The 23,179-nt window shown below is 48.7% G+C and overlaps 1 protein-coding gene across 3 annotated transcripts in view; it reads left to right on the top strand.

The window, feature by feature from the left end:
- IPPK (inositol-pentakisphosphate 2-kinase) overlaps positions 1-23,179 on the top strand; it is a 235,871-nt gene that overhangs the window by 198,262 nt on the left and 14,430 nt on the right. For all 3 annotated transcript variants that reach the window (XM_033926759.1, XM_033926757.1, XM_033926758.1), the window contains 4 exons: positions 460-518; positions 8,891-8,963; positions 13,858-14,143; positions 21,165-21,315. In XM_033926759.1, coding sequence (XP_033782650.1) covers positions 460-518; positions 8,891-8,963; positions 13,858-14,143; positions 21,165-21,315 — 569 coding nt within the window. The remainder of the gene's footprint in view (positions 1-459; positions 519-8,890; positions 8,964-13,857; positions 14,144-21,164; positions 21,316-23,179) is intronic.

Raw genomic sequence — 23,179 nt, 5'->3', positions numbered from 1 at the left:
TCCTGTTGCTCATTTTGTTTGTCCCCACATGAATCACCATATTATTGTTTGGTTAAATAAAACTATTTACATTGTTAAGGTAATTATTATTTGCCTCCTTTGTGTAGTTTTTAATAGTTATCCAAATATGAATGATTAACCTATTAAGGAGGTAGTTCATCTTGCAATAATTTTTAATTATCTATATATTTCTAATAGTATAAATTTTTTGATAAAACTGTAAAACGAATCTAAAAAGTTATTTTTCAAAAACTGAAACCTTCATCTGGTTGTAAATAGTAAGATTATACCAGCCAAGAGTGAGTCTTTCTGTAGAAAACCATGATTTAAATTGATTTTGATTTAAATCAAATCCACCCTGGTTTTATTTGTGAGTTGTGTTGCCCGCCTGAAACTCCTACTGGTAGATTGATGTATATTTACCTTAAATCTTGAATGTAGCGTTTGTTGTTCATGCAGGTGGCCAAAGGAAAATGGAAACGGATCAGCAAATACTGCCCCTTGGATCTCTTTTCAGGGTGAGAATAAGCTCTATTTATTTTTCATACTGATTTATTTTTGTATATATGCATTTGGATTTATTTACTGCTTTTCTGAAAAAATTCATCCAAAGCAGTGCATATAGCAAGTATAAGGAGGACATAAACAATGTAGAATTACAACAGTAAAATATTCTTCTAATAGTACATATCACAGCACAATAAAATAGTATGTAATTAAATGCACCTTACTTACAGTGTCATGAATATCTGGGTGGGATTTAGAGCAAAATTAGAGCTGCTCTGCATTAAACAAAGCTCTTTATGTTGATTAACTGACTATAACAACAAACTGCAGGGAGTTCTACTCTATACCAGTGTTTTTCAACTTTTTGACATCTATGGACCGGTGGAAATAAAATAATTATTTTGTAGACTAGCACCGGTCTGTGGACTGGCAGTTGAAGAACACTGGGCTAAGTCGTGCCCATCTTCACTTAATCTCCGCCTCAGACCCCGCCCTCATCATTGTACTAATTGTAACACCATTTATTCCATTCATTTTTCATTTATACACACACAATATAATTGTATTAACAACACATAATGGTTAACCACAAGATTAAAATGCACAAAGCACACTGTATGCTTTTTAACATTCATTTCTACCAGAAAACACATAACTCCATGCAAATGCAGGACCAAAAACTCAAAATACAAACCCTAAGATGCAAGACTGCAAGCAGTACAACCCCAGAGGAAAAGAAACAAATGCATTTCTTCCTGAACAAATCAATCACTAAATAATAAAAATAAAAGCATTTCTCCTATTGTTGTTGTCTCTCTCCCTCCACGTGCCTTGCCTTCTGGCCTGCCCCCCGGTGTTACCTTCGGGCTGGTCCACTGTGCGATCAACGCAGCGTCTTCGGGCCAGCTCCCTGAGTGCTGCATTGCACAAAGCTGTGTTCAGTGGCTCCTTGTGCATGTCCCATGCCTCATCTGGAAACCTTTCCTCTGACCTTGCGATGTCAGAGAGAAGGCTTCCGGTTCAGGCATAGGATGTGCGTAGGTGCCTTTTCCCATGGCTTTGTGCACTACAGCACTCAGGGAGCCGGCCCGAAGATGCCGCATTGATCGTACTGTGGACTGGCGGCTGAAGAACGCTGTCTTGGGCCTGATGGACTGGCAAAAATTTCTGTGGACCGGCGGTTGAAGAACACTGCTCCACCGAGATATATCTACTATATATAAAATCACAGTGTGTAATTATACTTTCAATGTGAAGTGCTCAGACCCGCAACCATTAGGTTAGTATAAAACTAAACCAGATTTGCCGCTGGGACCATCATAGCATATCACCATCCCAGCCGCCAATACAAATAATTAGCAAGGCAAAACAAAAGAAAACAAAACTTATCTGCAATTGTCCTTGCAGTTGGCTGGTCTCATATGAAAGCAGCAGCAGCGGTTGTGAATTTAAAATGTGAGAAAGTGCTGTAAACCCTTTGACTAGAGTATCGCAGCCTTCATCAGCAGGGGATACTACAAAACAGTGTCTTATATTCATTTGGGATCCAAAAAAAGGCACTAGGTCTTATTTTTTGGGTATACTCATGATCATCTCTCCCTCATCTCCTTCACCCCAATTCTTCCCCTTTCCTTTCTCTTCCCCACATGTACAGCATCTTTGCTCCCATCCCATCCCTCTGTGCAGCAGAAGTTTGTCCAGCTTCTATCCTTCCCTCCCTCCCATCCCTCGTGCAGCCTTGCCCATCTTCTATCCTTCCCTCGTGCAGCATAACCCTTGAGCACCACACCCCCCCACCGCGCATCCAATCCTCTGCTGACCCGCCATACTTCCCACTGACCGCGCGTGAGCCCTACCTTCATCCAAAGCAGCGTCGGGACAGCAGCACTCTAAACAGGCTGCTTGGCTTTGTCCGTCGGGGATTTCACTCTGCCGCGTTACTGATGATGTCATCAGTAATGCAGCAGATTGAATTCTCCGACAGATAAGGCCAAGCAGACTGTTTAGGTTGCTGTTGGCCTGACAATGCTTCGGATTGGCCTGACAATGCTTCGGATTGCTGAAGATCGACAACCCCGGAGCACTCTCACAGTGCTTCCCCAGTCTCGGAGCATGGATCAGAGCATGAACCTCGATACTCGAGGGAAGCCTCCCTATCCTTCTCCACCCGACGAAGGTCTCGTTCCCCGACCCCGCACGGGGCCCCGGGGACATCTCGCCCATCCTTCACTCGCTTTGTCCAAGACATGGGCCACGCATTGGACTTAGACCTCCAGTCCGACTCTAAGGAGTACCTGGCGGAGCTGGATATGCCATCACTGCCCAGAGAGTCCCTTCGCTTACCACCCAACCCGGTACTCCAACAGGCCTTCTTCAGGAACCTGGAGACCCCCTACATGGTCACGGCCGTACCCTCCAAAATGGAGGCCAAGTACCGCACAGTACCTTACCCGGGATTCGAGCAACCACAGCTCTCCCACCAATCGCTGCTAGTAGAATCCTCCTTGAAAAAGGCTCACCCGTCCCGGGTCTCAGCAGCGGTCCCCCCAGGCCGAGAAGGCCGAACCCTGGATAAGTTCGGCAGGAGACTATACCAAAACGCAATGATGGCCTCTAGGGTGCAAAGCTACACTTTCACCTTCACATCATACCTCAAACACCTCATTGGACTATTGAGAGCCTTTGAGACTGACCTACCGGCCTCCCGGCAAGGAACATTCGGCCTGCTTTTAGAGTCCCTCTCCAACCTGCGCCTTCATCTATTCCACGCGGCCTACGATGGCTTCGAACTCTCCTCCAGAGAAGCAGCCTTCGCTATCGCCATGCGCCGACTAGCCTGGCTGCGCCTGGTCGACATGGACCCCAACTTACAGGACCGGTTGGCTAACCTCCCCTGCGTGGGAAAGGAATTGTTCGATGACACTATCGAGGCGGCGACAAAACGCCTCTCCGAACATGAACGCTCGTTTGCCTCCCTTGTCCGGCAAAAGCCCAAACCGCCAGCATCCAGGCCATACAGGGCCCCTCCGCGCCGCTACCCACAAAAGTCCACCCCTGCCTTCTCGCGGCCCCCACCCAGACGTCCGCAAGCCCACCACAGGGCCATGCCCAAGTCCCAACTGCCCGCGACCACCAAACCATCCCCGTCCTTTTGACGGGACACGCGGAAGGGGGCGGGCCCCCTCCACCATAGTCCCAAGCCGCCTTCCCATCGGGGGTCGACTCAAAGCTTTTTACCCTCACTGGGAACAAATCACGTCGGACGCATGGGTCCTTGGCGTGATCTCATCAGGGTACTCTCTCAACTTTCGGGCCATTCCTCCGGACAACCCCCCAAGGAATTGCCCTCCCAACCGGACTCAGCTACCCCTACTCCTCTCCGAAGCTCGAGACCTGCTTCGCCTGAGAGCAGTGGAGAAGGTTCCCCCCGACCAACGGGGGAAGGGCTTCTACTCCCGCTACTTCCTGGTACCGAAAAAAACGGGAGACCTACGCCCAATACTAGACTTGAGACGCCTCAACAAATTCCTGGTACGGGAAAAGTTTCGGATGCTCTCACTACCAACACTTTACCCCCTGATCGACGAGGGCGACTGGCTCTGCTCCCTCGATCTCAAGGAGGCGTACACACATGTCCCAGTGCACCCCGCTCACCGCAAGTTCTTGCGCTTCCAAGTAGGGGACTGGCACCTACAATACCGAGTCCTCCCCTTCGGACTAGCATCATCACCTCGGGTCTTCACCAAGTGCCTCGTGGTGGTAGCAGCAACCTTACGTTCCCAGGGCCTCCAGGTATTCCCCTACCTGGACGACTGGCTAATCAAAGCCCCGTCCAGGGAAGGGGTTATCTCAGCGACCCAACAGACTATTACCTACCTACAAAGTCTGGGGTTCGAAATAAACTTCCCAAAATCTCAACTACGCCCCTCGCAGTCCCTACAGTTCATCGGGGCCACGCTGGACACGGTTCATCTCCGTTCCTTCCTCCCCCCTCCGCGCCTGGAGGCGTTAGTAAGTCTGAGCCGAAGGATCTCCCTGCTGACCTCAGTATCAGCTCGACAGATGATGACTCTTCTGGGCCACATGGCCTCCACCGTCCATGTCACACCCTTCGCCCGCCTCCATCTGAGAATCCCTCAATGGACCCTGGCGTCTCAATGGCGTCAAGACCGGGACCCGATCGACCACTCAGTGACTTTGACTCCTTCATTGCAACGATTGCTCCGCTGGTGGGCCGACTCTTCAAATCTTTCCAAAGGTTTGCTCTTCCTCTCCCCACCCCACAGCAAGGTACTCACCACGGACTCGTCGGAGTACGCTTGGGGAGCCCATCTGGACGGCCTATGCACCCAAGGAATGTGGTCAGCACAAGACCGTCGCTGCCACATCAACGTGCTAGAACTTCGGGCCATCTATCTCGCAGCTGTAGCCTTCCAACATCTGCTCCACGACCGAGTGGTTCTCATCCGAACCGACAACCAGGTAGCGATGTACTACGTAAACAAACAAGGGGGGACAGGGTCTTGGCCCCTTTGTCGGGGAGCCCTGCGCCTCTGGAAATGGGCAATCTCCAACAACACCTTCCTTCGAGCGGTGTACATACAAGGAGAACAAAACTGCCTAGCGGACAGACTCAGCCGCCTCCTCCAGCCACACGAGTGGTCACTACACTCCCAGATCCTGCGAGGAGTGTTCGAACGGTGGGGGACACCTCAAATAGACCTGTTCGCGTCCCCTCACAATCACAAGCTGCCTCTCTTCTGCTCCCGGATATACTCCCCGGACCGGCTCGAGGCCGACGCCTTCCTCCTCGACTGGGAGGGAAGGTTCCTATACGCGTTCCCGCCGTTTCCTCTGATACTGCGGACGCTTGTCCACCTGAAAACAGTACAAGCCACCCTGATCCTGATTGCCCCTCGCTGGCCACGCCAGCCGTGGTTTTCCCTACTACTTCAACTCAGTGTCAGAGATCCACTGCCTCTGCCTCTGTTTCCCTCTCTACTGTCACAGGGTCAGGGTTCACTGTTACATCCCAATCTTCAGTCTCTTCATCTGAATGCTTGGTTTCTCTCCCCCTGACTGCTCTCCCCGTGTCTCAATCAGTCAAGGAGATATTGGAGGCCTGCAGAAAAACCTCGACGAGAACCTGCTACTCCCAAAAGTGGACCAGATTCTCAACCTGGTGCGCCTCCCACAGCCAGGACCCGGTGTCGGCCCCCGTCCCCCTGATCCTTGACTATCTACTTCAACTATCTCATTCCGGCCTAAAGACCAACTCCATTCGAGTACACCTCAGTGCGATTGCGGCCTTTCATCAGCCCCTGGAAGGGAAAGCCCTCTCGCTCCATCCCTTAGTCACTCGCTTCATGAAGGGTCTGCTGAACGTCCACCCCCCTCTCAAACCTCCCCCGGTGGTTTGGGACCTTAACGTGGTTCTGGCTCAATTAATGAAACCTCCATTTGAGCCACTAGACAAATGCCATCCAAAATTCCTCACTTGGAAGGTAATTTTCTTACTCACGCTCACCTCCGCACGGCGGGTTAGTGAGCTACAAGCGCTGGTAGCGGACCCACCCTTCACGATATTCCATCACGACAAGGTGGTACTCCGCACCCATCCAAAGTTCCTACCTAAAGTAGTGTCTGATTTCCATCTCAATCAGTCCATCGTCTTACCCGTGTTTTTCCCCAAGCCCCACTCTCACCCCGGAGAAGTGGCGCTCCACACTCTTGACTGCAAAAGAGCGTTGGCCTTTTACCTCCAACGCACTCAGCCACACCGGAAAGTCCCACAACTGTTTCTGTCCTTCGACCCAAACCGGTTAGGCCACCCAGTTTCCAAACGCACCTTGTCCAACTGGTTGGCCGATTGCATCTCCTTTTGCTACGCTCAGACTGGTCTCGCACTGCATGGTCGAGTAACGGGACACAAAGTCCGAGCGATGGCAGCCTCCGTAGCGTTCCTCAGGTCCACACCTATTGAGGAAATCTGCAAGGCTGCCACATGGTCTTCGGTTCATACCTTCACCTCCCACTACTGTCTGGACTCCCTGTCCAGAAGCGATGGCCGGTTCGGCCAATCGGTATTGCGAAATCTATTTGCTTAAATTGCCAACTTCCCTCCATCCCTCTTCAGTAAGCTTGGAGGTCACCCACATGTGAGAATATCATGCCTGCTTGTCCTGGGATAAAGCACAGTTACTTACCGTAACAGGTGTTATCCAGGGACAGCAGGCATATATTCTCACAACCCGCCCACCTCCCCGAGGTTGGCTTCTTGGCTAGTTAAGTGAACTGGAGACCACGAGGGGATGCACCCCCTAGTGGAGCAGGAAGGCACGCATGCGTGGAGCAGCAGAGCAAACTTAAATCTTCAATCAAGTTTGCTTGAAAATGCTTCCGCATCGGGGCTCCGTAGATGACGTCACCCACATGTGAGAATATATGCCTGCTGTCCCTGGATAACACCTGTTACGGTAAGTAACTGTGCTTTTTGGGATTATGGCAATGATCTTTTCCAGCACATGACCCCCCCACGAGGAACAGCCCCTACATATAGCCTTCTCGATCATATTCCCTCTCTGCTTCTGCCCTATAGCTGCTGAGGCTCAAAGTGATGGCTATGACCCCTACAGTAGTTTTGTGGTATTTCTACTAGAAGCCAGTCTACCACATAGGAGAGATTTGCCATTTTAACCTGAGTAATAAGGCAGGAATGAAGAGGGTTTACTTCTAGCAGTACCCTGGTAAATGCTGGGGTGATGATTATGTGCTTGGTTCTATCGCCATAAACTGGAAGTAACTTTTTGTTTGTTATAGTTGGGGGCCATGTTACATGCCTTAGCAGCCCTTAACATGGGCCCATTTGGTAATGCAAGGAAGAGGCTTGCTATGCCCCTAGCATTTTAACACATAGGAGCTTTGCACTTTCCACATGTTGAGTTTTGCACTTACTGCACCTTATCACATTTTAACAAACATCCCCCTTGGTGGTAGATGTGTGGAATAGTCTCCCGGTAGAGTTGGTGAAGGCAAAGACTGTGTTTGAATTCAAGAAAGCATGAGACAGGCATGTAGGATCTCTTAGGGAGAGAAGATAGTGGATACTGCAGGTAGATGTTAGATTGGATGGGCCATTTGGCCTTTATCTGCCATCATGTTTCTGTATTTCATGGATTGGTCAAGTCAAGGTTGACGTACTTTAACCTAACCTCATATAGCTATGCAGATGACATCACCATTCTCATACCTTTTGATCAACCCAAGCCCTCAATGACAGACGCACTACACCGAACACTAGAAACAGTAGTAACATGGATGAAAGATCATAAACTGAAGCTGAACCCAGACAAAACAAAATTCATCCTCCTTGAAAATAACAAAGTCCCAACCATAACTAATATAGAAATTAACTCAATTACCCCATCCAACCCACCCTAAAACTACTAGGAATGACGATAGACAGATGCTGCACCATGCAACCACAAATCAATAAAACAATATAGAAATCATTCACAGTTATGAGAAACTTAAGACAAGTTTGAAAATTCTTCGATAGAACACAATTCCGGCTCTTAGTACAATCCCTAGTCCTAGGTCTTTTAGACCAGTGGTTCCCAACCCTGTCCTGGAGGACCACCAGGCCAGTCGGGTTTTCAGGATAGCCCTAATGAATATGCATGAGAGAGATTTGCATATAATAGAGGTGTCAGGCATGCAGATCTGCTCCATGCATATTCATTAGGGCTATCCTGAAAACCCGAGTGGCCTAGTGGTCCTCCAGGACAGGGTTGGGAACCACTTAACTATATCAACTAGACATAGGAAAACCCACACTCCGTTCATGCACCCCCCAAAGAAGTCAAATGGAAAAAACTATATGATGGTCTCCTAGCCACACAAGCAGCAAAACTCGGCAAACAAATCTCCAATCTACTAATTATGACCCCAGACTACAAAACATTCAGAAAAGAAATAGACTCTACTCTTCAAGAAATTCCTGCAAATGACTTAATACCGCTAGCTCCTTCCCACTGCCCCAAAGCAACCTCATCTACTCTTTATCTCCTCTAGAAATTACCAGATATCTTCTGCATGTAATACATTTTTTGTAATTATTTTGTAATCCGCCTTGAACCGCAAGGCAATGGCGGAATAGAAATCTCTAATGTAATGTAGCTTTCCTCTGAAGAATAGTATATAGAATTAAAACAAACAAAAAAATGGAGTGTTCCTGCTTACCATAAGTGCTTTTAATATGTAGTTTGTATAATTTTAATTTAAAACCTGTGTTTAAATCCTTTAGCTGAGTAATAGACTAGAAAATTTGCAAATAAAACATGGGGAGATCTAAATTTTAATGTTTTTTTTTTTCTTGTTTCAGAAACAAACAGAGAATGTACTTTGCATTGATGAGCTTATTACAGGAGACACAAAACAATTTAAAAATATTTAAGGTAAGATTTAGTAAACTGTTTACCATATATATGTGTGCATGTGTATTTGACTTTTAATTTTCTCATCTGTGTATTCATAAACTTACCACTTTCAAGTCTGGTCTGTGAAATAGAAGGAAATATCTGTATTCTACCACTAGGCATACACACTGTGCTTGTATGTAGCATAGGGCTGACCTTATCATTACCAAACACTTTTTTTTCTTTTGTTCGGATGTTGGTTATTAGACATTTTTAAATTTTCTTCCTTGTCTGGGCTATACTGTTCTGCACAAACAGGTTTTATTCCCTCCTACTAGCAGATAGAGAAAAAGCTGATCTTGCAGTTATATCTAGTGGTGCTGAATGGAAAGATCCAGTATTTTCTCTTCCTCTAACTGATAGTAGGTTGTACTGCTGGCTGCCTGTTCATGGGATCTAAATATCCTTCCATCTCCAATTAAAGTGTTATTTGAGCTGATGGAAACCTCAATCATTTAGTTTTCTATACCATTCTCGAGATTCTAATCCGGATGGTCCTCTTTCAGAAAGTTAGTACAAGAATCAATGAATTTCAAGCCTTAGTCAGTTATAAATCTTGTACCCTGTTTCATCATTAAAGTAGTGTAAGAGTAGCTTAATGGCTGAGAAACATGGAAGCCTGGTTCAAATTTCACTGCTGGCTACTTCTGATTAGAGAATGACACGGGGAAAAAAATCTGTCCCCATCACTGCCCCGTCACCGGACCACGTAACCGGAAGTTCCATCAGAGGAGAAGCTTCTGCCCACACACACGCGACTGCAGAGCGGCAAAGGCAGGCTTCGATGACTTCAGTTTATTTTCTAAAGCGCTGCAAAGGTAAAGGGGAGGGAGGGAGTGAGATAGATTTGGACGGAGGTAGGTACTTCCTGAACCAGTCTTCAGTCAGATGCAGTACTGAGCGATCTGTCTTTGTGATCTTGTGAAACCCTATTTCCTAATTTGACCTGGTCTCTCCTCAACAACGTGTGATAGTCAAGAGTGGCACAGCCATATTCTTGGGAGTCACCCATTCACATACTTGATTCAGATTACCTGTAATTATATTATTCATGTACAGTGGGATAATCAGGCATACAATCCTTCCAGTGAGTGTTGGCGGCAGCCATAAAAGCAAACAAGATATTTAGAATTATTAGAAAAGGGATGGTAAACAAGATTAAGAAAGTTAATAATGCCTCTGTATCGCGCCATGGTGTAACCTCACTATGGGCTAGATTCACTAAGCAAACCAATTGGTTTGCGAGCCCTTAGCGACCAGATTTCCCTCCTGCAGTATTCACTAACCTGTGTAGCGATCCATTTCCGGTGTGCGCATGCAAATGAGGGGAACTGCATGCAAAATAGGCAGGGATGCGATTCACTAAACTAGAAATGAGATACCATAGACTTAGGAAGGACGCACTGAGGCACTAAGGACAATAGGAAAGAGACACCGGGGGTATAGGAAGGAGGCACTGGGACACTAAGGACATAGGAAGGAGACACCGGGGCTCCATGGACATAGCAAGGAGGCACTGGGGGCATAGGAAGGAGGCACTGGGGCACTAAGGACAAAGGAAGGAGGCACCGGAACATTTAGGGCAATAGGAAGGAGGTACCGGGGGCATAGGAAGGGTACACTGGGGCCATAGGAAGGAGGCACTTGGGCACTAAGGACATACGAAGAGGCATGAGGTGTATAGGAAGGAGACACTGGGGGAATAGGAAGGAGGCACTGCGGCACTAAGGACGTAGGAAGGAGGCACCATAGACATAGAAAGGACGCACCGGGGCACTAAGGACAATAGGAAAGAGGCACCGGGGCATAAGAAGGAGGCACTGGGACACTAAGGACATAGGAAAGAGGCTCCGGTGGTATATGAAGAAGGCACTGGGACACTAAGGACATAGAAAGGAGGCACCGGGTGCATAGGAAAGGGACACTGAGCGCATAGGAAGGAGGCACTGTGGCACTAAGGACATAGGAAGGGGGTACCGGGGCTCCATGGACATAGCAAGGATGCACGGGGGCATTGGAAGGAGGCACTGGGGCATAGGAAGGAGGCACTGGGGCACTAAGGACAATAGGAAGGAGATACCGGGGGGCATAGGAAGGAGGCACTGGGGACATAGTTAGGTGGCACTGGGACACTAAGGACATAGGAAGTAGGCACTGGGGCACTAATAACATAGAAAGGAGGCACGGGGGAGCATAGGAAGGAGGCACTGGGGCACTAAGGACATAGGAATGAGGCACCGGGGGCATAGGAAGGAGGCACTGGGGCACCATGGACATAGGAAGAAGGCAGCGGGGCCATAGGAAGGGGATACGGGGGGGAATAGGAAAGAGGCACTGTTTCACTAAGGACATAGAAAGAGGCATGTGGTGCATAGGAAGGAGGCACTGGGGCACTGGGAGAATAGGAAGGAGGCACTTGGGCACTAAGGACATTGCAAAGAGGCACTGGGGGCATAGGAAGGAGGCACTGGGGCATTAAGGATATAGGAAGAACGCACTGGGGCACTGGGAGAATAGGAAGGAGGCACTTGGGCACTAAGGACATAGGAAGGAGACACCGGGGGCATAGGAAGGGGATAAAAGGGGGCATAGGAAGGAGGCACTGTTTCACTAAGGACATAGAAAGAGGCATTGGGTGCATAGGAAGGAGGCACTGGGAGAATAGGAAGGAGGCACTTGGGAACTAAGGACATAGGAAGGAGGCACCGGGGGCATAGGAATGGGATACTGGGGGCATAGGAAGGAGGCACTGTTTCACTAAGGACATAGAAAGAGGCATGGGGTGCATAGGAAGGAGGCACTGGGGCACTGGGAGAATAGGAAGGAGGCACCGGGGGCATAGGAAGGAGGCACTGGGGCACCATGGACATAGGAAGAAGGCACCGAGGGCATAGGAAGAGAATACTGGGGACATAGGAAGGAGGCACTGTTTCACTAAGGACATAGAAAGCTGCATGGGGTGCATAGGAAGGAGGCACTGGGGCACTAAGGACCTAGGAAGTAGGCACTGGAGACATAGGAAGGAGGCACTGGGGCACTAAGGACATAGGAAGGAGGCACTGGGGCACCATGGATATAGGAAGAAGGCAGCGGGGCCATAGGAAGGGGATACGGGGGGAATAGGAAAGAGGCACTGTTTCACTAAGGACATAGAAAGCTCCATGGGGTGCATAGGAAGGAGGCACTGGGGCACTGGGAGAATAGGAAGGAGGCATTGGGCACTAAGGACATTGCAAAGAGGCACTGGGCATAGGAAGGAGGCACTGGGGCATTAAAGATATAGGAAGGAGGCACCGAGGGCATAGGAAGGGGATACTGGGGACATAGGAAAGAAGCACTGTTTCACTAAGGACATAGAAAGAGACATGGGGTGCATAGGAAGGAGGCCCTTGGGCACTAAGGACATTGCAAAGAGGCACTGGGGGTATAGGAAGGAGGCACAATGCTCAAAAAGAAAATTTGCGAGTATTCAGCAGTTGGCATCCGAGGGAGTGCTGTTTCCTCCTGCCGCATCAGATCCCTACTCCCCCCACGGTCGCCCAGCCCCTCTGTCAAATTTAAGAACCCATTGTGGTCCACAGGTCAAAAAGTTTGCTCACCTCTTGTCTAGGGTATATTGTACTGTGGATAAATTGTGTGCATACGCTATGCGTGCTTGTATTACGCTTAATTGCTGCGCTCAGCGATGCGATGCATGTATGTTGTGCGTATTGTGATTACGTGGTGCGCATATAGTGCTCGTACGCACACCAAGTTACTTGCAATCAAAGGTTTTGCTGTGTATGTGTATTGTTATTGTAAAACCAAAAATGCACGTTATATTTTTGACTTTCCCAAAACAGGCTCCTTCCAAACTGTGTCCTGGATCAATGTTTCCCCTTGTTAGTCAGGTTTTTAGGATATCTACAATGAATATGCATGAAAGAGATTTGTATACAGTGGAAGCAGTGTGTGCAAATCAGTCTCATACATATTAATTGTGGATGTCCTGAAATCCTGACTGATAAGGGGGGAGGAGATACTTGTTTAGTGTTAATACATAAGATTTGTTTTACTGTTTGTTGTACCTAAATTTGCCTCATTTCACTGTTGTGTATGTATATGAATATGCATATATAGTCAAACCTCGTTTTGCAAGTAACGCGGTTTGCGAGTGTTTTCCATTCTCACAAAACTTGTCTCGCAAACTGAGCATTGACTGGATTTCCAAGCACACCCCCCCCCCCCCTCACCCCTCCGTGCGAACTGGCTCCCTCCGCCTGAACAGCATACTATCTGGCACCGGCACACAGCCCACAGGACGTGCCGGTGAAAGACGTTCCTGCCTCTTGCCTGGGCAACTGCGCATGCTCAAGGCCTTCTGGTTTTCGCTGTCTCCGAGATTCTCAAGGCCTAGGCAAGAGGCAATAATGTCTTTCACCAGCACATCCTGTGGGCTGCGTGCCGGTGCCAGATGGGGGTAAGACTGTATGCTGTTCGCAGGGGGGGGTGCCGATTCACATGCGGGGGTGGGTGGGTGCGTTTGCGAGCGGGAGTAGAGCAGCGCCACTGGCCTCGGTGGGTGGGGGTGACACACGTATAAAGCGAATTTCCCTTACTTCCTATAGGGAAACTTGCTTTGATATACCAGTAATTTGGTTTACGAGCATGCTTCTGGAACAAATTATGCTCATAAACCAAGGTTCCACTGTATATTAAATAAATGTATAATACATAAACTTGCAGTTGCAAATGAGAAACACAGGGTGGAACCCTTTTCCTGAGGAATTTTTGGTTCACATTGCCTATGTAAACCCCAAGCAGTCTTTACAAATGAATTGCAGAGTAGTATCATTCACTAATATTTCTTTGTCTTTTTATGCTTCTCTTGAAGAATGGCGAGTTGATATTTGGCTGCAGGGATCATCGGGATTGTGTCTCAGACCTGAATGAACTAGCTCATCATTTGAAGCCTTTCTTTTTTCCTGCCAATGGACTGAGCAGTGGCCTATACTGTACACGGACAGTTATTAAGGAATTGATCCATGCACTGACAATGACTTTGTTAAGCAGTAGTACAACAGATAACTGCAGAGTAGGTGACATGAAATCAGTTACCATTTCACAAGGAAGGAGTTACTGTGACGCCAGTCAGTTCAGTAAGGAGCTGCTCAGGAATGGTAAGAGAACCAGATTCCTTGCGCTTCTGTTGACATGTATGTTCAAATGAGGCTGTTTGATCTTGCTTTTATTCAGTGATCAATTCAGATTCCATGTGTTGGTAATATACTGAAAAGCACATGATAACGTGAATTATCTTTTGTGGGGTTATCACCCTGCCCAGGGCAGAGATAAGCTCATGATATAACAGCTGGAAACTGGTCAACATTAACCACACTTAACCTAACCACATTGGTTCTGTTACTCAATAGTTGAGTTATGAGTGCCTTAAATGGGAGAAACACATTATCCCAGGACAAGCAGGCAGGTATTCTCACTAGTGGGTGATGTCATCCGACAGAGCCCCGATACGGACATCTTGAAAGCATGTCTTGCTTGAAGAAACTTAGAAGTTTCGAGATGCCCGCACCGCGCATGCGCCAGTGCCTTCCCGCCCGATGTACCGGGCGTGTCTCCTCAGTTCTTTTCTTTCCGCGGAGCTGAGAAGTTATCTTCAATCTGCGCTGACTGAATTTCAGTTTTTCTTTGCCTTCTTTACCCGCGTTTTGGTTTATTTCTTTGAATTCACTTTACTTTACTTTATTTAAAAAAAAAAAAAAAAAAAGTTCAAAATTATTTCTTCCGGCGGTTCAGCCGGCCCGGCCTCGTGGCTGCGGCCTACCTCTTTCGACATTGCAGCGTCGATTTTCCGGCCTATGTCACGGCCAATCACCGGTTTTAAAAAGTGCAGCAAGTGCCAGCGTGCGATTTCGTTGACGGACTCGCATCGACGCTGCCTCCAGTGTCTTGGTCCGGACCACGTTCCGAAATCGTGCAGGCCTTGTTCCACGCTCACTGCGCGCTCGTTCAAGCGGCGTTGCTTACTTTGGGAGTCGATGTTCAAGATGGAGACTGCCAAGGATCTGTCTGCTTCTACATCTGCTGAGGTTTCGCCGGTCCGCTCGAAACCTGCATCGACGACTTCCGCATCCAGCATCGTGAAGCCAGCATCGTTTACACCGGCTGCGGCTTCCAGTTCCGCTGCGGCGCCTGCCTCTGTCTCTTCGGTTCAGGTACCGCCTTCCACTGTCCCTCCCGTGGTCATCAAGGTGCCCAAAGCTACTAAGCAGAAGCACTTGGCCGCGAAGGAGCGCGAAGACCGTGCAGGAGGACCCCCTTTCGGTGCGGATCCCTCCATATCGGCTTCGCTTCGATCCCTGCTGGAAGCTCAGTTTGTCGAGCTTATGCAAACTATGGGACCCCGGCTTATCGCCAACATTCAGGGTGAAGTCCGAGCACCGGTCCCTGAGGGCGGTCCGCCCCCTCCCCCTCCCCCTCGCCGTTCGATCTCGCTGCTCGACGAGGGGGATCGGCGGAGGGCGGCGGATGCCTCCAGGAGGGCTTCCCTTCCTGATATGCCACCTTTAGAGCCCATTACTCCTCCACGGCAACAGGGCGCTGGGACGGTCCCTGATATTCGGAGTCCTGGGCATACTGCATCGCAGGAAGAGTTCTTCCGCACTCCATACCAGACTTGGGTGGCGCTGCGTGAGTCCGCGTCCTTGCCACCTCTGCGATCCACCGCTTCGAGCCCCATCCATTCCTTAGAGGCTTCGGGGGATCGTGCGATGCACAGAAGTTCTCGCTCCCCATCCCGGCACCGGGAGGGGCATCGTTCTCGTCACTCATCTCGACACTCCTCACGTCATTCGGAAGTGTCCCCACAGAAAAAGATGCAACGTTTGGGATACTCATCGTCCGATGTTTCCCAACCGGAGGGACCAGAGTATGAGGAACCATCTACCTCTTATTCTCCATGCCGGTCTCAGCTCTCCCTAGACCCGGAGGCTTCCACTTCGTCTAGTCCGTCTCGGCGGCCGGCCTTGGCAGACCAATTGTCTTTCTCATCTTTTCTCCGACAGATGGCGGATGACTTAGATGTGACTTTGGATACTGGATCTAAATATTCTAAAGAGTATTTGGATACGATGCATTTGCCTCACCCTCCGGCGGAGACTCTTCGGCTTCCTTTGCATAAATTGCTGGACCAGACTTTCATGCGCTGTTTTGAGACACCGTATTCTATCCCTGCGGTTCCCAGTAAGCTGGATGCTCGATACCGCATCGTTCACCACAAGGGGTTTGAGGGAGCTCAACTTTCTCATCAGTCTCTTCTGGTCGAGTCTTCTCTCAAGCGTTCTCACCCTTCCCAGGTCTACGCTTCTGTGCCTCCGGGCAGGGAGGGGAGAACGATGGACAAGTTTGGTAGACGAGTTTACCAAAATTCGATGATGGCGACTCGAGTGCTCAATTACAATTTTTTCTTCTCTTCCTATTTGGATTTCTTCTTGCCGGTCCTCCGCAAGTTCGTCCCTTTCATCGATGCTGAAGCTCGTTTCCAGTTTGAGGAGGTGGTGGCAACCCTGTCCCAGTTGCGGCTGCAGCTGATGCAATCCTCCTACGATGCCTTCGAGCTCTCGGCACGTGCTGCGGCCTGCTCAGTCGCCATGCGTCGCCTGGCCTGGCTTCGCACTATTGATATGGATCCGAACCTCCAAGACAGATTGGCTAATGTGCCTTGTGCGGGAGCGGATCTGTTCGATGAGTCTATCGAGACTGTCACTAAAAAGCTTTCGGACCACGAGAAGTCTTTTCAATCCATTCTGCGTCCTAAGCCTAAGCCTCAACAGTCTCGTCCATCTAGACCGCCTCAAATCTACCAGAGGCGTTATCAACCAAGACAGGCTCCCCTAGCGAGACAGCCTGCGAAGAGGCAGCCTCCACAGAAGTCTCAGCAGAAGCCTCAGATGCCGGCTGCACCCAAGGCCACTCAGCCCTTTTGACTCTCTTCCAGGGAGCATAACCGACGTTCTGTCTTCCCTTGTTTTTCCCATCGGGGGTCGACTCCACCATTTTTATCATCAATGGGAGTCGATCACCTCGGACCTTTGGGTCCTTACCATCGTAAGAGAGGGATACTCTCTTCATTTCCAACGGGTCCCCCCGGACCACCCGCCAAGAGAGTATCCTTCCAACTCGATGCAGACCGCTCTTCTTCTACAGGAGGCGCAGGCTCTGCTTCGGCTTCGTGCCGTCGAGCCGGTGCCAGTAGATCAGCAAAACCGGGGGTTCTACTCCCGGTATTTCTTGGTTCCGAAGAAGACGGGCGATCTGCGTCCCATTTTGGACCTTCGAGTCCTCAACAAGTTTTTGGTCAAGGAGCGGTTCCGCATGCTGACCCTTGCCTCTCTCTATCCCCTACTCGAGCAGAACGATTGGTTATGCTCTCTGGATCTCAAGGAGGCCTACACTCACATCCCGATACATCCGGCCTCCCGCAAGTTTCTCAGATTTCGGGTGGGACATCTACATCTGCAGTATCGAGTGCTTCCATTCGGCCTTTCCTCGTCTCCCAGAGTCTTCACGAAGTGTCTGGTGGTGGTGGCCGCTGCACTCCGGAACATGGGTCTCCAGGTATTTCCATACCTCGACGACTGGCTCATCAAGGCACCGTCGGCTCCAGAGGTCATTTCGGCGACCTTGACTACAATTTCTTTTCTGCAGAGTCTGGGCTTCGAGATCAACTTCCCCAAATCACATCTTCAGCCCACTCAGTCTCTCCCCTTTATCGGGGCTGTTCTGGATACCATTCAACTTCGAGCATTCCTTCCTCCTCAACGCATGGATGCTCTCCTTCTACTCTGCCAGTCGGTGTCTTCTCGCCCGTCCATTTCGGCGAGACACATGATGGTCCTCTTGGGCCACATGGCCTCTACAGTTCATGTGACGCCTTTTGCCAGACTACATCTCAGAATTCCTCAATGGACCCTGGCATCTCAGTGGACTCAGGTGTCCGACCCGTTGTCCCGTCACATTGTCGTCACTCCTGCTCTACGGCAGTCTCTTCTCTGGTGGATGACCTCTTCGAATCTATCCAGAGGTTTGCTGTTTCACTCTCTTCCCCATCAGAAAGTTCTCACGACCGATTCATCGAACTATGCCTGGGGGGCCCACCTGGATGGTCTACGAACTCAGGGGTTCTGGACCACTACGGAACGACTCCATCAAATCAATCTTCTGGAGCTCAGGGCCATCTTCAATGCTCTCCAAGCTTTTCAGCATCTGCTTCACGACATGGTGGTCCTTATTCGCACAGACAATCAGGTCGCCATGTATTATGTCAACAAACAAGGGGGCACGGGCTCAGCCCCTCTTTGTCAGGAAGCTCTTCGAGTCTGGGATTGGGCGGTTCGCCACAACACCTTCCTCAGAGCTGTCTACATTCAGGGGAAGGACAACGTCTTGGCAGACAAATTGAGTCGTCTTCTCCAACCTCACGAATGGACGCTCCATTCCAAACCCCTTCATCAGATCTTCGCTCAGTGGGGAACGCCTCAGATAGACCTCTTTGCAGCGCCCCACAACTTCAAACTGCCTCAGTTTTGCTCCAGGATCTACACTCCTCTCCGCCTCGAGGCAGACGCCTTTCTACTGGAGTGGGGGAATCGCTTCCTTTATGCGTTTCCTCCCTTTCCTCTCATTCAGAAGACTCTGGTCAAGTTAAGATCAGACCATGCCACCATGATCCTGATTGCTCCTCGGTGGCCCAGACAACCTTGGTTCTCCCTTCTACTTCAACTCAGCAGCAGGGAGCCAATACTTCTTCCAGTGTTTCCTTCACTACTTACTCAACATCAAGGTTCACTGCTTCATCCCAGCCTGCAGTCTCTCCACCTGACAGCCTGGTTCCTTTCAACATAACCCCTCACCAGTTCTCTCAAGCTGTGAGGGAGGTCTTGGAGGCTTCCAGGAAGCCTGCTACTCGACAATGCTATTCCCAAAAATGGACGAGATTCTCGACCTGGTGTATTTCCAATGCTACAGAACCTCAGAAAGCTTCTCTATCGTCTGTATTGGACTATCTTCTACACCTGTCCCAGTCTGGTCTCAAGTCTACCTCTATACGAGTCCACCTGAGTGCTATTGCGGCTTTCCATCAGCCTCTACAGGGGAAACCTTTGTCTGCTCATCCTGTGGTTTCCAAATTTATGAAAGGACTTTTTCATGTCAATCCTCCTATCAAACCTCCTCCTGTGGTTTGGGATCTCAATGTTGTCCTGTCTCATCTTATGAAGCCTCCGTTTGAACCTCTCAAAACGGCTCCTCTTAAGTATCTCACCTGGAAGGTGGTTTTCCTGGTGGCCCTCACGTCAGCTCGCCGAGTCAGTGAGGTTCAGGCCCTAGTGGCAGATCCACCCTTCACTGTATTCCATCATGACAAGGTGGTTCTCCGTACTCATCCAAAATTCTTACCTAAAGTGGTCTCTGAATTTCACATCAATCAATCCATCGTGCTTCCAGTGTTTTTTCCAAAGCCTCATTCTCATCCTGGGGAATCTGCTTTGCACACTCTGGACTGTAAACGTGCTCTGGCTTTCTACTTGGATCGCACAAAGCCACACAGAACTGCACCTCAACTTTTCGTCTCCTTTGATCCAAACAAGTTGGGACGACCTGTATCGAAGCGCACCATCTCTAACTGGATGGCGGCTTGTATCTCTTCCTGCTATGCCCAGGCTGGATTACCCCTTCCCTGTAAGGTCACAGCCCACAAGGTCAGAGCAATGGCAGCCTCTGTAGCCTTCCTCAGATCGACACCGATTGAGGAGATTTGTAAGGCTGCCACTTGGTCCTCGGTTCATACATTCACCTCTCATTATTGTCTGGATACTTTCTCCAGACGGGATGGACAGTTTGGCCAAACTGTATTACAAAATTTGTTCTCTTAAGTTGCCAACTCTCCCACCATCCCATTGGGGTTAGCTTGGAGGTCACCCACTAGTGAGAATACCTGCCTGCTTGTCCTGGGATAAAGCAATGTTACTTACCGTAACAGTTGTTATCCAGGGACAGCAGGCAGCTATTCTCACGTCCCACCCACCTCCCCTGGGTTGGCTTCTCAGGCTAGCTACCTGAACTGAGGAGACACGCCCGGTACATCGGGCGGGAAGGCACTGGCGCATGCGCGGTGCGGGCATCTCGAAACTTCTAAGTTTCTTCAAGCAAGACATGCTTTCAAGATGTCCGTATCGGGGCTCTGTCGGATGACATCACCCACTAGTGAGAATAGCTGCCTGCTGTCCCTGGATAACAACTGTTACGGTAAGTAACATTGCTTTATGGTCTGTATTAAGTCAATTAATGTAGACCGTCTTTACATCATGGCTGATATCAGGTGATCAGCTCATACAGATTGTTTTATGAAAGACTGCATCTAGGACACCAGCTCTACCAACACATAACCTCCTCTTGGCCAACTATGGTTCCTTAAGTACTTTGATACTAGGAGCTCTTTTGAGGTTATTTCCTTCCATTAACAACTTGAAATTTCTTAGATGATTTATTTATTGTATTTATTACAAAAATTTCTTACCCGCCTAGTCCTAGGTGGCTTACAAAATACAGTCCTAGTATGAAGACACAGGCAAGCATATACAATAGTTTCTTCAAAGGATGAAGTACTTCTCATAAACATCTGCCTATATCGGTGTCAGTATCCTCATAAATTTCCAATAATCATTTAAATGCTTCTACAAATAAAGTGGAAGTTTTGTAGATCCAAAAGTGCTCTTAACGGTCTTGTTAATTTGTTCCATAATGTCACTCCAGCTAAAGAAATTGCAGATGTCCTTGTACTTTCATAATTTGTAGCTTCAGTGTATATGTACAGTGAGATGAAGCACTTCCTTTTTTTTCTTTTGATGCTGTGTGCACGAAAGTATCAATTATAAAAGATAATGGTGGAAAGGAGGAATGGGCTTTGATATACCACCTTTCTGTGCATACAATCCATGTGGTTTATATATCATATACGGTTACTTATTTTGCAATGGAGGGTTAAGTGACTTGCCCAGAGTCAAAAGAAGCTGTAGTGAGAATTGAACCCGACTCCCCTGGTTCTTAGACCACTGCACTAACCATTGAGCTACTTATCCACTTTACTTATAAAACAAAGATGTATAATCATTTTTTGCCCCGCAGGTAATCATAAAACAGAGGGTTCTGGTCTACCAAAGGGCTGCATCCTTTACAAGATCCTTCAGGCTCAGCTGCTTGACATGCTGGATATTGAAGGCCTTCGTTCTTTGTATGACCGGGTTGAACAGTATCTAGAAGAATTTCCCAAAGAGAGGTGAGAACTGCATATGTTCAGGTGTGCCTGGTTCAGTTCTTTTGTCTTTCTCCTAATTTACTAAAGTGTTTAGATTCAGTGTAATCATCACTATTGTATTTACTAGGCTTTTTGTTTAAAGCTTTGCATTAAGCAAACATCTTTCACAGTTTGAATTCTCCACTTATCAGTATATTAATGTGTTTAGAGCTTTTTAAAAAATATTTTGTGCTAATCTGGCACTTATTTTAATACCCTCTCACCCCCCAAAAACCCCCCCAAACATCCAGGAGGCTTCCTCGGCCCAACATGGTCTCCTCCTTCTCTCTGCGCCCATGCATCTCTACCTCACTCCTCTCCCACCACCATGTCCAATAATTCTCTGTCTGTCTCTGTTCGTCCTCTCTCTGCCCAACAGTTCTCCTCTTTCTTTTTCTCCCCAATTGCACCATCTCTTTCCCTCTCTCAGACATCCAATTCTCCCTTTCCGTTACCTCCCTCACCTCTGTATCTTTTTCCCTCACTCCCTCCATTCTTCAGTCTTATGGCTCATGCTCCCCTCTATCTTTCCCTTCATTCTGTGTCCTAAGTTCATGCCCTTCCCTCCTTCCTTCCATCATTTTTCCTAAGTTTGTGCTCCCTCCCTCTCAAGTCTCATGCCCTTCTCTGCCACGGGTGTTTACTTTCTTGCCTGCTCCCTCCTCTGTCTTGCAGTGTTCGATCAAAGCAGCGGGCAGCGGCTCTCACACGCCTCCCACAGCTGATCTGGAAGCGTTCCCTCAACATGCCTTTCTCCCTTCTGAGCCGCAGGTGTTTTAACTTCTTGCCTGCTCCCTCCTTTGTCTTGCAGTGTTTGCTCAAAGCCGTGGGCACTGGCTCACACGCACCTCCCGCATCAGAGGGAATGCTTCCAGGTCAGCCGCAGGAGGTACGTAGGAGCCACTGCTCGCGGCTTTGAGTGAACGCTGCAGCAAGACGGAGGAGGGAGCCAGCAAGACAGTAAACATCTGGGGGCAGCAGAGATAAACACCACATCGTCCTCGAGCATGAGTGGGGCCGCACAAAATTCTTCACAGGGCAGCATGTGGGCCGCGGGTTGAACACCCCTGTTCTAGAGACTGTTTTCATTGGTACTGGGCCTACCTAAGCATAGCATTTTGGGGCTACAAGGTACCGAATCTATTTTTCTATTGAGGCATCGATCCATCTTTCCATACCACTACAGGAATCCTCCATTGGTGTGTAGAGCCTGTAAGGTGGGTTTTCCTCTCATCTGGACACTTGAACATGAAAAACATGAGTCTTTTCTACACATCACAAGGGAATCTAACATGGGATGTAGAGCCTGTTAAGTTAGATTTCTTACATTATTTAAAAAACAAACAAACAAAAAAATATCTATATAATAATCCACTGTTGTTCTAATTTTATACTTCACAGCATTGGCTTTTCTTTCCCTCTAGGACAGGGGTAGGCAATTCCGGTCCTCGAGAGCCAGAGCCAGGTCAGGTTTTCAGGATATCCACAATGTGAATATGTATGAGATGGATTTGCATGCACTGCCTCCTTTGAGATGCAAGTCTATCTCATGCATATTCATTGTGGATATCCTGAAAACCTGACTTGGCTGTGGCTCTCGAGGACCAGAATTGCATACTCCTGCTCTAGGATAGTTCCTCATTTTTATTCTCTAAGGCAGGGCTGCCCAAGTCCGGTCCTCGAGATCTACTGGCAGGCCAGGTTTTCTGGATATCTTCAATGAATATGCCTGAGAGAGATTTGCATACCAAGAAGGCAGTGCAGGCAAATCTCTCATACATATTCATTGTGGATATCCAGAAAACCTGGCCTGCCAGTAGATCTCGAGGACCGGACTTGGGCAGCT

Source organism: Geotrypetes seraphini, chromosome 17 (assembly GCF_902459505.1).
Source record: "Geotrypetes seraphini chromosome 17, aGeoSer1.1, whole genome shotgun sequence".
NCBI classification, from domain to species: domain Eukaryota; kingdom Metazoa; phylum Chordata; class Amphibia; order Gymnophiona; family Dermophiidae; genus Geotrypetes; species Geotrypetes seraphini.
Note: the sequence above shows the minus strand (reverse complement) of the source record. Positions and strands in the feature narration are given on the sequence as shown.